We start from the raw sequence: 13,617 nt of genomic DNA on the forward strand, positions 1-13,617 counted from the left end.
TCTTTTGAACTATCTGTGTCGATATGTAAGAGTCCGGCGGGAGGAGAGATAGCACACCGCGTGTGCGCAGCCCTGCGGTGAAAATTATATCGTATCCGTTAAATAGGGGCCGTGGACAATTCTGATTTGATGGAGACAGACGTGAAAGCACAGAGGAACATCTGGAGAAATTTCTGAAATGCCAGATCACTGCTGTTGTTACTGCACGATTGAGAATGTTCCAGAGGGAAGACCTCAAAATCCCCGGCTTTGCCTGCTGTTGGCGACCGAGGCTGAGGTCGAAGTGTTCGGCAGAGATGGTGCTTGGTACTCTGTGTCGGAGAGCTGATCAGAGGCTCGAAGTTTACCGTGCTTATGGACTGTTCTTCATCAAGTTATGGTATTGTTGCACTGTTGTAACTATATGTTATAATTATGTGGTTTTGTTAGTTTTTTCAGTGTTGGTTTGTCCTGTGTTTTGTGATATCACACCGGAGGAAATATTGTATCATTTCTTAATGACAATAATCTAAAAAAAAAATCCATAATATCTGCTTTACATATATAGCTGAGCTACCTGTATCACTGATAGACAATCAATCTGCATCTTCATTTTCTCCTTAAATCAACCACAGACAAAGGGAAAAACCACGGAGGAGCAACAGAAAAGGGTACACTATGACCCTATTCCGTATTAAACAAGCCAAGATTTTGTGCCCAGTCATTACCCATCAACCGAAAAATGAAAACCTTATGAATACAGTGCTCCCAACTCTCTACTAATGTTGTCGATCTTACATTAGCCCAATAAACCATAGCTAACTGTAACTGATATGAAGATATAAAGGTATATCACTCATTTCTACAAGAAATGATCATTGGTTACACATTATATCGGAGGGATAGGAAGGTAGGTAGAGGGGGTGGTGTGGCTCTGCTGTTAAAGAATGGCATTAAAAAGTAGAAACATGTGACATAGGATCAGAAGATGTTGAACCCTTGTGGGTTGAGATAAGAAACGACAAGGGCAAAAGGACCCTGATGGCAGTTATATACAGGCCTCCCAACAGCAGCTGGGATGTGGATCACAGATTACAATGGGAAATAGAAAAGGTGTGTCAAAAGGGCGATGTTATGGTAGTCATGGGAGATTTCAACATGCTGATTGATTGAAAAAATCTGGTGGGTAATGGACCTCAAGAGAGTGAGTTTGTTGAATGCCTACAAGATGGCTTTTTAGAGCAGTTTATTGTTGAGCCTGATGGGGGATCAGCTATACTAGATTAGGGAGTTGAAGGTAAAATAAGAGTTAGGAGACAGTGATCACAATATGATTGAGTTCAACTTGAAACTTGATACGGAGAAAGTAAAGCCTGATGTAGCAGTATTTCAGTGGAGTAAAGGAAATTAAATTGGTATGAGAGAGGAGTTGGCCAAAGTAAATTGGAAGGAGGTGCTGGCAGGGATGACAGCAGAACATCGATGGTGTGAATTTCTGGGAAAAATGATGAAGATGCAGGACAGATGTATTCCAAAAATGAAGAAATACTCAAATGGGAAAGCAGTCGAAATGTGACTGACAAGGGATGTCAAGACTAATGTAAAAGCAAAAGAAAGGGCATACAACAATGCAAAAAATAGTAGAAAGACAGATGATTTGGAAACTTTAAAAACCCTACAGAGAGCAACTAAAAGAATCATTGGGAGGGAAAAGATGAAATATGGAAGTAAAGTAGCAAACAATATCAAAGTGGATAGTAAAAGCTTTTTCACATATGTAAAAGAGAGATGAGAGTGGATATAGGACCGCTAGAAAATAAGGCCGGAGAACTAATAACAGAGGACAAGGAAATGGCAGATGAACTATGAGTTTTTTGCATCAGTCTTCACTGTGGAAGACACTAGCCATTTATTGAAGGGTGTGAGGGAAGAGAAGTGAGTGCAGTTACTATTACAAGGGAGAAAGTGCTGAAAAAAGCTGAAAGACCTAAGGGTACATAAGTCAACTGGACTAGAGGAACTGCATGCTATGATTCTGAAAGAGATAGCGGTAGAAATTGTGGAGGCATTAGTAATGACCTTTCAAAAATTATTGGACTGTGGCATGGTGCCAGAGGACTGGAAAATTGCAAAAATCACTCCAGTCCTTAAGAAAATAGCAAGGCAGCAGAAAGGAAATTATAGACCAGTTAGCCTGACCTCAGTGGTTGGGAAGATGTTGGAGTCAATTGTTAAGGATGAGGTTATGGAGTACTTGGTGACACAGAACAAGATAGGATAGGAGAAAGTCAGCATGGTTTCCTTTAGGGAAAGTCCTGCCTGACGAACCTGTTGGAATTCTTTGAGGAGATTACAAGTAGGATAGATAAAGGGGATACAGTGGATGTTGTATACTTGGACTTTCAGAAGGCCTTTGACAAGGTGTCACACATGAGGTTGCTTACCAAGTTAAGACCCCATGGTATTACAGGAAAGTTACTGGCATGGTTAGAGTATTGGCTGATTGGTAGGAAACAACAAGTGGGAATGAAAGGATCCTTTTCTGGTTGGCTGCCAGTGACTAGTGGTGTTCGGCAGGGGTTGATGTTGGGACCGCTTCTTTTTATGCTGTATATAAATGATTTAGATAGTGGAAAAAATGGCTTCGTTGTCAAGTTTGCAGATGAAACGAAGATTAATGGAGGGGCAGGTAGTGTTGAGCAAACAGGGAAGCTGCAGAAGGACTTAGACGGATTAAGAGAATGGGCAAGAAAGTGATAAATGAAATATAATGTTGAGAAATGCATGGTCTTGCACTTTGGTAGAAGAAATAAATATGCAGACTATTTCCTAAATGGAAAGAAAATCCAAAAATCTGAGATGCAATGGGATTTGGGGGTCCTTGTGTAGAACAACCTAAAGGTTAACTTGCAGGTGGTGAGGAAGGTACATGCAATGTTAGCATTCATTTCAAGAGGTCTAGAATACAAGAGCAGGGATGTGATGCTGAGGCTTTATAAGGCGCTGGAGAGTATTGTGAACAGGTTTGGACTCCTCATCTAAGAAAAGATGTGCTGGCATTGGAGAGGGTTCAGAGAAGATTCACTGTTAATTTCGGGAATGAAAGGGTTGGGGAATGTTTAATAGCTCTGAGTCTGTACTTGCTGGAATTTAGAAGGATGAGAGGGGGTTTTGATAGAAACCTTCCAAATGTTGAAAGGACTAGACAGAGTAGTTGTGGAAAGGGTGCTTCCTATGGTGAGGGAGTCTAAGACAAGAGGGCACAACCTCAGATAGAGGGGTGTCCATTTAAAACAGAGATGCAGAGAGATTTCTTTAGCCAGAGGGTGGTGAACCTGTGGAATTTATTACCACAGGCAGCTGTGGAGGCCAGGTCTTTGGGTGTATTTAAGGCAGAGCTTGGTAGGTTCTTGACTGGACATGGCATCAAAGGTTATGGGGAGAAGGCTGGGGAGTGGGGCAGAGGTGGGGAGAAAAAGGATCAGCCATGATTGAATGGCGGAGCAGACTCGTTGGTCTAAATGGCCTAATTCTGTTCCCAGGTCTTATGGTCTTATGGATGATTTGTTAGCACTACAGCATCAAGTCAACTGTTTATTCATTTCCATAGATGCTACCCGACCTGCTGAGTTCCTCCGGCATTTTGTGTGTGTGTTGCATTGGATTTCTAGCATCTGCAGTCTTTCTCATGTTCTCAATACTTGACCTTGAATTTTATCGAGGGGCTTTAAAACCACTGATGAGGCTGACCCATAAGCAACACATCCATAATCAAAGGCAGATCTGATAAGTGAACCTACTGACCATGTCTGCATTCTTTTGTGCATCGAGTTGCCGCCACATGACTGGCTGATTAGATATTTGCATTAATGAGCTGGTGTACCTAATAAAGTGGCCACTGAGTGTAAATTGAACATTCAAATTAATCCTCTTGGAATTGAGGCAGATTTTTACAGCTGATTTCAAAACTACTTTGATTTGATTTTAACCAGAATTACTTCTGCTTTGCTTCTAACCTTCCGTTTAAATGCGAATGATTATGGCTCTGTTCTCTGACATAGCTGTAAATTACAGTCCCACGCAAGCATCAGCGGATGCATTTAGAATGCAGGAGACCTCAAGTGGCCTGAATATTGCTGCCCTCACTTCGCCATCTTGCTAATTGAAAGCCAGTACATGCTGAATGTGCTGCAATTAACTTATGACAAAATTAAGTCCTTCACTTTATGCAGTAGTAATTAGTATCTACCTTTGCGCATCCAGTACCTTTTGGATGAGATATTATACACAGGTTGGACTGGTCTCCCAAGTAAATGTAAAAGGTCTCTTGGCGTTCTTTGTGAAAGGGCTGTGTAGTCGTCTGGATATTGGCTGACTTTTACCCCTTCACCATCATTACCTCAAGCAGCTTTTCAGATCCAGATTTATTTATCACATGTACATCGAAACATACAATGAACATGTGTCATTTGTGTTAACAACCAACACAACTAAGGACGTGCTGGGCACAGCCTGCAAGTGTCGCCACACATTCTGGTACTAGCATAGCATGGTCACAACGGTCAGCCAAGCAACAATACAGAATGCAACAAAACAAGCCTTTCTCTGTCTGACACTCCCTCACTCCCCCATCCCCACTCCCTTACAGGCAGTCCTCCAACTCAAGGACAGCCTCCCATCTCCAAGCTTTGACTATCGGGCTACGATTCTGGACTTCCGACCGACCTTTGGTATCGATCCACAGACTAGCCAATGATGACGATACCAAAGAGGGGTTCTGGGGAGTGGTGTAGAATGGAGAAACCTAGGGCACTAAGTTTTGAACCTCTATGTAAGTGAGCTGTGAAAGGGTCAGCCAAAAAGACAATTAGATTACTAGATTATGAGGACACGCAGTCCTCTTTTATCGTCATTTAGTAATGCATGCATTAAGAAATGATACAATATTCCTCTGGTGTGATATCACAGAAACACAGGACAGACCAAGACTGAAAAACTAACAAAAACCACATAATTATAACATACAGTTACAACAGTGCAGCAATACCGTAACTTGATGAAGAACAGGCCATGGCACAGTAAAAAAGTTCAAAGTCTCTCGAAAGTCCCACATCTCACGCAGACGGGAGAAGGAAGAAAACTCTCCCTGCCATGCCCAACCACAGTCTGACTCTGAGTCGTCCAAAAACTTCCAGCTCTGATCAGCCCTCCGACACCGAGTACCGAGCATCATCTCTGCCGAATGCTTCGACCCCAGCCTCAGTCGCCAGCAGCAGGCAAAGCCGGGGATTTTGGGGCCTTCCCTCCGGAGATTCTCAATAGCACAGTAGCAGCGGCAGCGAACCGGGCATTTCAGAAATTTCTCCAGATGTTCCTCTGTGCTTTCACGTCTGTCTCCATCAAATCAGAATTGTCCACGGCCCCTATTTAACAGATATGATATCATTTCACCGGAGAGCTGCGCGCGCTGTGTCGCGCCGCCATCTTCTCCTCCCGAATTCAAAGGAAAACGATGTATTTTTGGATATTGAGTGAATTAGGTAATATAGGGTTAGTACAGAAAAATGAAGTGAAGATCAGCCATGGTCTTAATGAATGGTGGAGGTAGCACGAGGGGCCAGTGGTATTTCCCTGCATCTGTTTATGTTTTCAATGCCTACATCAATGGTGCTGGGAGGGTAGAGAGCTCCAAGTTCCTAGGTGTGAACATCGGCAACGGCCTGTCCATGTCCAACCACATCGATGCTAAAGCCACAAAAACTCTCCAACGCCCCAACTTCCTCAGGAGGCAAAAGAGGTTTGGCGTACTCCCCGCCATCTCTTACTAATTTTTATTGATGCACCATTGAAATACATTCTCTCTGAATGAATAACAGTTTGGTATGGCAACTGCTCTGCACAGGATTTGTGTACACAGCTCGGCACATCACAGGAACCAGCCTCTTCTTTACGGTCTCTAGCTACACTCCTCACTGTGTCAAGAAAGCAGCCAGCATAATAAAAGACCCCACCCGCCCTGGGCTCTTCCCCTCTTCTCATCGGATGGAAGACACTAAAGCCTGAAAGCATGCACCACTAGACTCAATGTCAATTTCTATCCCACTGTTATCAGACTATTAGCTACACTCCTTCAGGGGCTACCCACTTAATTTCACTCCCCAGTTCTGTATGTCAATCTGTGGCTTCCTCTATTGCCCCGATGAGACCACCCAGCCCAGACATACAGTGCCCTCTCCTACTGGGAAGAAGATACAAAAACCTGCAAACACATCCCACCAGGCTCAAGGACAGCTTCTTCCTCACTGTTATCAGACTCTTGAATGGACCTCTTGTACAATAAGATGGGCTCTTGGCCTCACAATCTACCTCACTATCATCTTGCACTTTATTATTTACCTGCATTGCCCTTCTTCAGTAGCTTTTACGCTTTATTCTGCAATAATACTCTTTTCAAACCTGTTTCTACCTCAGTGCACTGATCTGTATGAATAGTATGCAAAACAGGCTTCACTGTATCGACCATAATAAACCAACATTCTCAAAATCTCAAAATGTTACAGCACAAGGCGGGGTTACTTGCCCATCAAAACTGTGCTGTCTCCACGTAAGAGCAATCCAACAAATCCCACTAGCTCACTCTCTCCCACAGCTCTGAACATTTCCACCTTTCAGGAAGTCATTCAGTTCTCGTTTTGGACAGCCTGATTCAGTCTGGCAGTGCACTCAACAGAACATAAATTTTGAAGTTTTTTTTCCAAATTTTTCACTACACCTTTCACAAGTCATAATAATAAATCAATTTACCAATTTAATCTCTCACAACATGAAAATATTTCCGTTGGAAAGTGCTGCGCAGAGATGAAAATATGCTTATGAAAAGCTGGAGGAACTCTGCTTTTTTATGTTCACTTAGTTTCAGGAGATTATTGCTCATCCATTTGTTTGGTGAATTGATTATGGGGAGCAAGGACATGGCAGACCAATTGAATAATTACTTTGGTTCTGTCTTCACTAAGGAGGACATAAATAATCTTCCAGAAATAGTAAGGGACAGAGGGTCCAGTGAGATGGAGGAACTGAGCGAAATACATGTTAGTAGGGAAGTGGTGTTAGGTAAATTGAAGGGATTGAAGGCAGATAAATCCCCAGGGCCAGATGGTCTGCATCCCAGAGTGCTTAAGGAAGTGGCCCAAGAAATAGTGGATGCATTAGTGATAATTTTTCAAAACTCGTTAGATTCTGGACTAGTTCCTGAGGATTGGAGGGTGGCTAATGTAACCCCACTTTTTAAAAAAGGAGGGAGAGAGAAACCGGGGAATTATAGGCCGGTTAGCCTAACGTCGGTGGTGGGGAAACTGCTGGAGTCAGTTATCAAGGATGTGATAACAGCACATTTGGAAAGCGGTGAAATGATCGGACAAAGTCAGCATGGATTTGTGAAAGGAAAATCATGTCTGACGAATCTCATAGAATTTTTTGAGGATGTAACTAGTAGAGTGGATAGGGGAGAACCAGTGGATGTGGTATATTTGGATTTTCAAAAGGCTTTTGACAAGGTCCCACACAGGAGATTAGTGTGCAAACTTAAAGCACATGGTATTGGGGGTAAGGTATTGGTGTGGGTGGAGAATTGGTTAGCAGACAGGAAGCAAAGAGTGGAAATAAACGGGACCTTTTCAGAATGGCAGGCGGTGACTAGTGGGGTACCGCAAGGCTCAGTGCTGGGACCCCAGTTGTTTACAATATATATTAATGACTTGGATGAGGGAATTAAATGCAGCATCTCCAAGTTTGCGGATGACACGAAGCTGGGTGGCAGTGTTAGCAGTGAGGAGGATGCTAAGAGGATGCAGGGTGACTTGGATAGGTTGGGTGAGTGGGCAAACTCATGGCAGATGCAATTTAATGTGGATAAATGTGAAGTTATCCACTTTGGTGGCAAAAATAGGAAAACAGATTATTATCTGAATGGTGGCCGATTAGGAAAAGGGGAGGTGCAACGAGACCTGGGTGTCATTATACACCAGTCATTGAAAGTGGGCATGCAGGTACAGCAGGCGGTGAAAAAGGCGAACGGTATGCTGGCATTTATAGCGAGAGGATTCGAGTACAGGAGCAGGGAGGTACTACTGCAGTTGTACAAGGCCTTGGTGAGACCACACCTGGAGTATTGTGTGCAGTTTTGGTCCCCTAATCTGAGGAAAGACATCCTTGCCATAGAGGGAGTACAAAGAAGGTTCACCAGATTGATTCCTGGGATGGCAGGTCTTTCATATGAAGAAAGACTGGATGAACTGGGCTTGTACTCGTTGGAATTTAGAAGATTGAGGGGGGATCTGATTGAAACGTATAAGATCCTAAAGGGATTGGACAGGCTAGATGCGGGAAGATTGTTCCCGATGTTGGGGAGGTCTAGAACGAGGGGTCACAGTTTGAGGATAGAGGGGAAGCCTTTTAGGACCGAGGTTAGGAAAAACTTCTTCACACAGAGAGTGGTGAATCTGTGGAATTCTCTGCCACAGCAAACTGTTGAGGCCAGTTCATTAGCTATGTTTAAAAGGAAGTTAGATATGGCCCTTGTGGCTACAGGGGTCACGGGGTATGGAGGGAAGGCTGGGTTCTGAGTTGGATGATCAGCCATGATCATAATAAATGGCGGTGCAGGCTCGAAGGGCCGAATGGCCTACTCCTGCACCTATTTTCTATGTTTCTATGTTTCTATGTTTATTGCAGCCGTACCAGAAGTCGGAGACGATAGGGTGTTATTATCATCATCAGGCTCAACCGAGATATGCAATTGTGTGTCATCTGCATAACTGTGGAAATCAAGATTATGCTCTGTAATGATGTCTCTTAAAGGGACCATGTATAAGGAGAAGAGGAGGGGGCACAGACAGCCTCCCTGAGCAGCACCAAAAGGCACGTCTTATCTGTTAGAAAATTAGTCTCCAAGACAGACAAAAAAATTTCTCTCTAAGATATGAGCAAAACCAATTGCCACTGCATTCAGATATGGCCCAAGAATTTCAGGATGTTGTATACATTTCTTTGACATTAAATGCACCTATTGAAGTGTGGAGCCAGAGACAGTGAAACAGGTCAGTAGTTCACATACTTCAATGCGAACAGAGTTAGGGGGAAAAGAAAACAATAAATGCTAGGCCAAACAGGGCCATTAACTAAAACCCTCAAATGGAAAGCTAAGTCAACACTGCGGCTGAAAGGAATAACTAAATATAAAATGAATACCACTAGTCTTCAGAGTTAGTTGACTCGACAATCCAATTTCTCAGGCAAGGTCGAATGCAATCAGGCAGTGAAACATTATGGTGCTTTGCTCAAGTCTCAACAAGAGCTAAGACAAAAAGAATGGAGTTAAATACTATCACAATGAAATAATAATTAGCTGACACTTGCACATTCAGGAGCGCAATTGCTGTATCTGCTGTGCTGTCGAATCCGTGGTTGTGACAGCAATTGAGGGCACTATTTGAGAGGCCAACCCAATTCTTTGGGCAATCTAGGAGACTGTTGTGGTCAATTGTGTCAACTTAAAAAGCTTTTGTTGAGTGTTTTGTTTGCTGCTGCAGATTTCAGTGTCTGTAGTCTCTTGTGTCTCTGAAAAATACTTAGCTGTCTGTTATTGTTACTATCATTACTTATTTATCATTACAATATTACAGTGTAAGGAGTTTACACGTCAGCAGTGGTTGCCAGCTCATATAGGAGACGGAAAACTCTTGATCTCAAACCTCCGCTGCCTTGTGGCTATACCCACTCATTGGGCAGGCTTCGGGAGTAAACCCTGAAGGAAAAATCCGGAGCTGCCATCCCTAAGCCAGTCCTACGTTGAGTTCAACACTGACGGGCAACTCCTGCGAGGCTGCTGGTGCCAAACTGTATTGGTCTCTCCCGTTCCTTTGGATTCATCTGCTGCCTGGAGCGAGGTACCCTGCTACATGGGCAACAGCTTGCTCTCTTATATTGTACCGCCTGGCTCGGGTACTGGCTTGCATATCAGGTAGAGCGCTGAGATGCAGCATCCGTGCTCAATTCCAACCAACAGGGGGCCTCAAGATCATAGATACAGAGCGGTAAAAGACCCTGGCCCAATGAACTTGCGCTGTCCAATTACACCAGTTAACCCAGGGCATGCCCTTTTCTCCCTGTTACCATCAGGTAGGAGGTACAGAAACCTGAAGGCACACACTCAGTGATTCAAGAACAGCTCTTTCCCATCTGCCATCCGATTTCTAAATGGACATTGAATCTTTGGACATTACCTCATTTGTTTAATGTACAATATTTCTGTTTTTACAAGATTTTTAAAATCTGTTCAATATACGTAATTGATTTACTTGTTTATTATTACTATTATTATTTTATTTATTATTATTATTTTTCTCTCTGCTAGATTACGTATTGCATTGAACTGCTGCTGCTAAGTTAACAAATTTCACGTCACGTGCCGGTGATAGTAAACCTGATTCTGATTCTGAACCCGTACATCTTTGGAATGTGAGAGAAAACCAGAGCACCCAGAGGAAACATACGCGGTGATCTGTTCTTTTTCATTTGAAACATTGACTAGTTTTAGAAATACTCTTGTTTGTCTCTGTAGGTAAAGACCGCCTGTCTGATTGTCTCGGTGTGTCTGTAATTCAAGCTGGCCAGTTTATCGAAAGCTTCCTGCAGAAGTATAAGGAGGTTCGCACATTTACTCAGAGAACCATTCAGCAGTGTCACCAGCAAGGTGGGTTGTAATGATTGCCCTGCTATGGTGTGTATAAGTTCACCGCACGAAGGCGCCAATCTGTTGTTTCTCTCAGTCTCCCTCAATATTTAGGAAATCCCCTTCCATAGACATTGCCAGTTTTCATTAGTCAGAATCATGTTTAATATCACTGGCATATGTCATGGTATTTGTTGTTTTGCATGGGAATTAGTTACATTGCAAACTATAAATTACAATAAGAAATATACAGTATGTGTAAATTAAATTAAGTAGTGCAAAAAGAAAGCAAACAAAAAGAAGTGATGTACATGGGTTTATTGTCTATTCAGAAGTGTGATGATGGAGGTGAAGAAGCTGTTTAGGAAACATTAAGTGTGTGTCTTCAGGCTCCTGTACCTCCTCCTTGGTAGCAATGAGAAGAAGGCAAGTACTGGGTGATGGGGATCCTTAATAATTTTTTTCCCCCATGGTCACAATGTCTAATGACTAGAGGGAATGCATTTAAGGTGAAGGAGGATTGTTCAAGTATGTGTGGAGTACATTTTGTACACAGAGAGTGGAGGGTGTCTGTAACGTACTGCCAGGGTGCAGGCAGGTACCTGTGTGGTATTACTCTGTGACTCATGAATATACAGAGAATACAGGGATATGAAGAAGAAGAAGAATGGTGACGCAATAATATCAGCGCCGGACTCCGGAGCGAAGGTTCCCGGGTTCGAATCCAAGTCGGGTTGAGTGTCGAGCCAGCAACTGGGGGCCTCTTAAAAACAAGAATAACTTGCTATGGAAACACCGTCATGACGGTGCCCCGATAACTCCACTGCCGAGTTAAGGGCTATTCTTCTTCTTCTTCTACAGTTTTGTATATTCTATGTTCTTCTCCTTTCCTTGGAGTTCCCTGCTGCAGAACTTTCAGGAGGCAGTGCTGCTATATTGTAACTCTGATCTAAACTGCATTTTAATGCAAAAGAATTCACACCTATCTTACTCTAGCAGATAATATTTTGTTTTTTTTCCAATAGTTATTCTCCAACTAATTTATTCAGATTTAAAACTTATGCACAAGATAATCATATGCCTCTAATGTATTGCGATTCATCGTTGTATTACCGTTGACGTCTCCAATTAATCCTTGGCTTTGATCTCTATATATAGCAATGTTTTACAGAGTCATTGAGTCATAGGGTTATTCAGCATGGAAACAGGCCCTTCTGCTCACCAGGACTGCACTGACCATGAACACTAATCCTACAATTATCCAAATTTTTAATTCTCCTCACACATCCGTTAACCTAGGGTTACCCACAGGCCTCTATTTTTCTAGACTCCTGGATAGGTACACGGAGCTTAGAAAAATAGAGGGCTATGGGTAACCCTGGGTAATTTCTAAAGTAAATACATGTTCGGCACAGCATTGTGGGCCAAAGGGCCTGTATTGTGCTGTAGGTTTTCTATGTTTCTATGTTTCTAACTCTACCCCAGTTCTTACAACCACCTTGACTGGGGGCAATTAGCAGTGGCCAATTAACCTACTGATTCACAGGCATTTGGGATGTGGGCCGACCTGTGGTTATGTCGTTGCATACTAACCCCACACAGGCGGCACCCGACTGCAGGATTGAACCTGTATCTTTGGCGTATGAGGCAGTGACTCTACTCACAATGCCACTCTGCTGATTGGTCTGACCAATAACTTTTTAGCTATGCAAGCTTTTCCACAATGAATAATTAATTTGGGACTAACACAGTCTGTAAATCTGATGGAAAGTAGACTATTCAGTTCTTTATTTTTAAACATTCTCAGATTACAGAGATCTCTGCCAGAGCACTTGTAGTCAGAGTCAGAATCAGAATCAGGCTTAATATCATGGCCATATGTTGTGAAATTTGTTGTTTTGTGGCAGGTGGCAGCTGTACATTCCAATGCATAATAACAAAAACTATTAATTATTATACACACACACACACACACACACACACACACACACACACACACACGCACACACACACACACACGTGCACACACTTTACTGGTGATGGCCTGAGCCACATCCACTACTTTACAGTCAAGGGCTTTGGTGTTGTCTGTTCATTCCACTCTCTGGCAGTTCATTCCAAATATGCACCACCCTTTGTGTCAAGAAGCTACCCTGACGTCCTTTTAAATCCCTCGTCTCTGATCGTAAAGCTATTGTGTCGTGTTTACCATCCTCTCCCTAGAAAAAAGACCATGTGCTTTCACTCTGTCTATGACCCTTTCTCAGGTCGCCCCTCAATCCCCAATGTTCCAGGGAATTAAGTCCTCGTCTACATACTCTCATTTAACTAAGGGCCTCAAGTTCAGACAGCACCCTGTACTATGAACACTAATTTCTCTAATTTCCAGTAATTTCTCCCCCTCCCTTTCTCTCTTTAAACATTCCCAATTCTGGCTCCCCTCTTATCCCTTTTCTTCTCCTCACCTGCCCATCACCTCCCTCTGATTCTCCTCCTCTTCCCTTTTTTTCCATGGTCCACTGTCCTTTCCTATCAGCTTCCTTCTTCTTCAGCTCTTTACTTCTTCCACCAATCACTTTCTAGCCTCTTACTTCATTCTTCCCGTTGCCCCCCCACCATCCCTAACCTGGTCTCATGAATCACCTGTCAGCTTGTACTCCTTCCCTTCTCCCCCTTCGTTTCCAGTCCTGAGAAAAGGCCTTGGCCCGAAACATCGACTGTTTATTCCTTTCCTGCTGCTTGACCTACTGAGCTTCTCCAACCCTTTATGTGTGTCCCTCAAGGTTTCCAGCACCTGGAGGATCTCTAGTGTTCACGATCTTGATAAATCTTTCAGGACTCCCGGTTTATACATTCCTCTAACAGGGTGATCAAAACTGTACACAGTAGCCTAAGTGTGGCCTCAC

General features: G+C 43.1%; 1 protein-coding gene across 1 annotated transcript in view; it reads left to right on the forward strand.

Annotated features, from left to right (window-relative positions):
• The window catches only part of poln (polymerase (DNA directed) nu), a 265,214-nt gene that overhangs the window by 201,793 nt on the left and 49,804 nt on the right, over nt 1-13,617 (forward strand). Inside the window, exon 17 of the mRNA XM_063049749.1 lies at nt 10,601-10,732. Coding sequence (XP_062905819.1) covers nt 10,601-10,732 — 132 coding nt within the window. The remainder of the gene's footprint in view (nt 1-10,600; nt 10,733-13,617) is intronic.

The sequence above is a fragment of the Mobula hypostoma genome, chromosome 5 (assembly GCF_963921235.1).
Source record: "Mobula hypostoma chromosome 5, sMobHyp1.1, whole genome shotgun sequence".
In the NCBI taxonomy this organism is placed as follows: Eukaryota; Metazoa; Chordata; class Chondrichthyes; order Myliobatiformes; family Myliobatidae; genus Mobula; species Mobula hypostoma.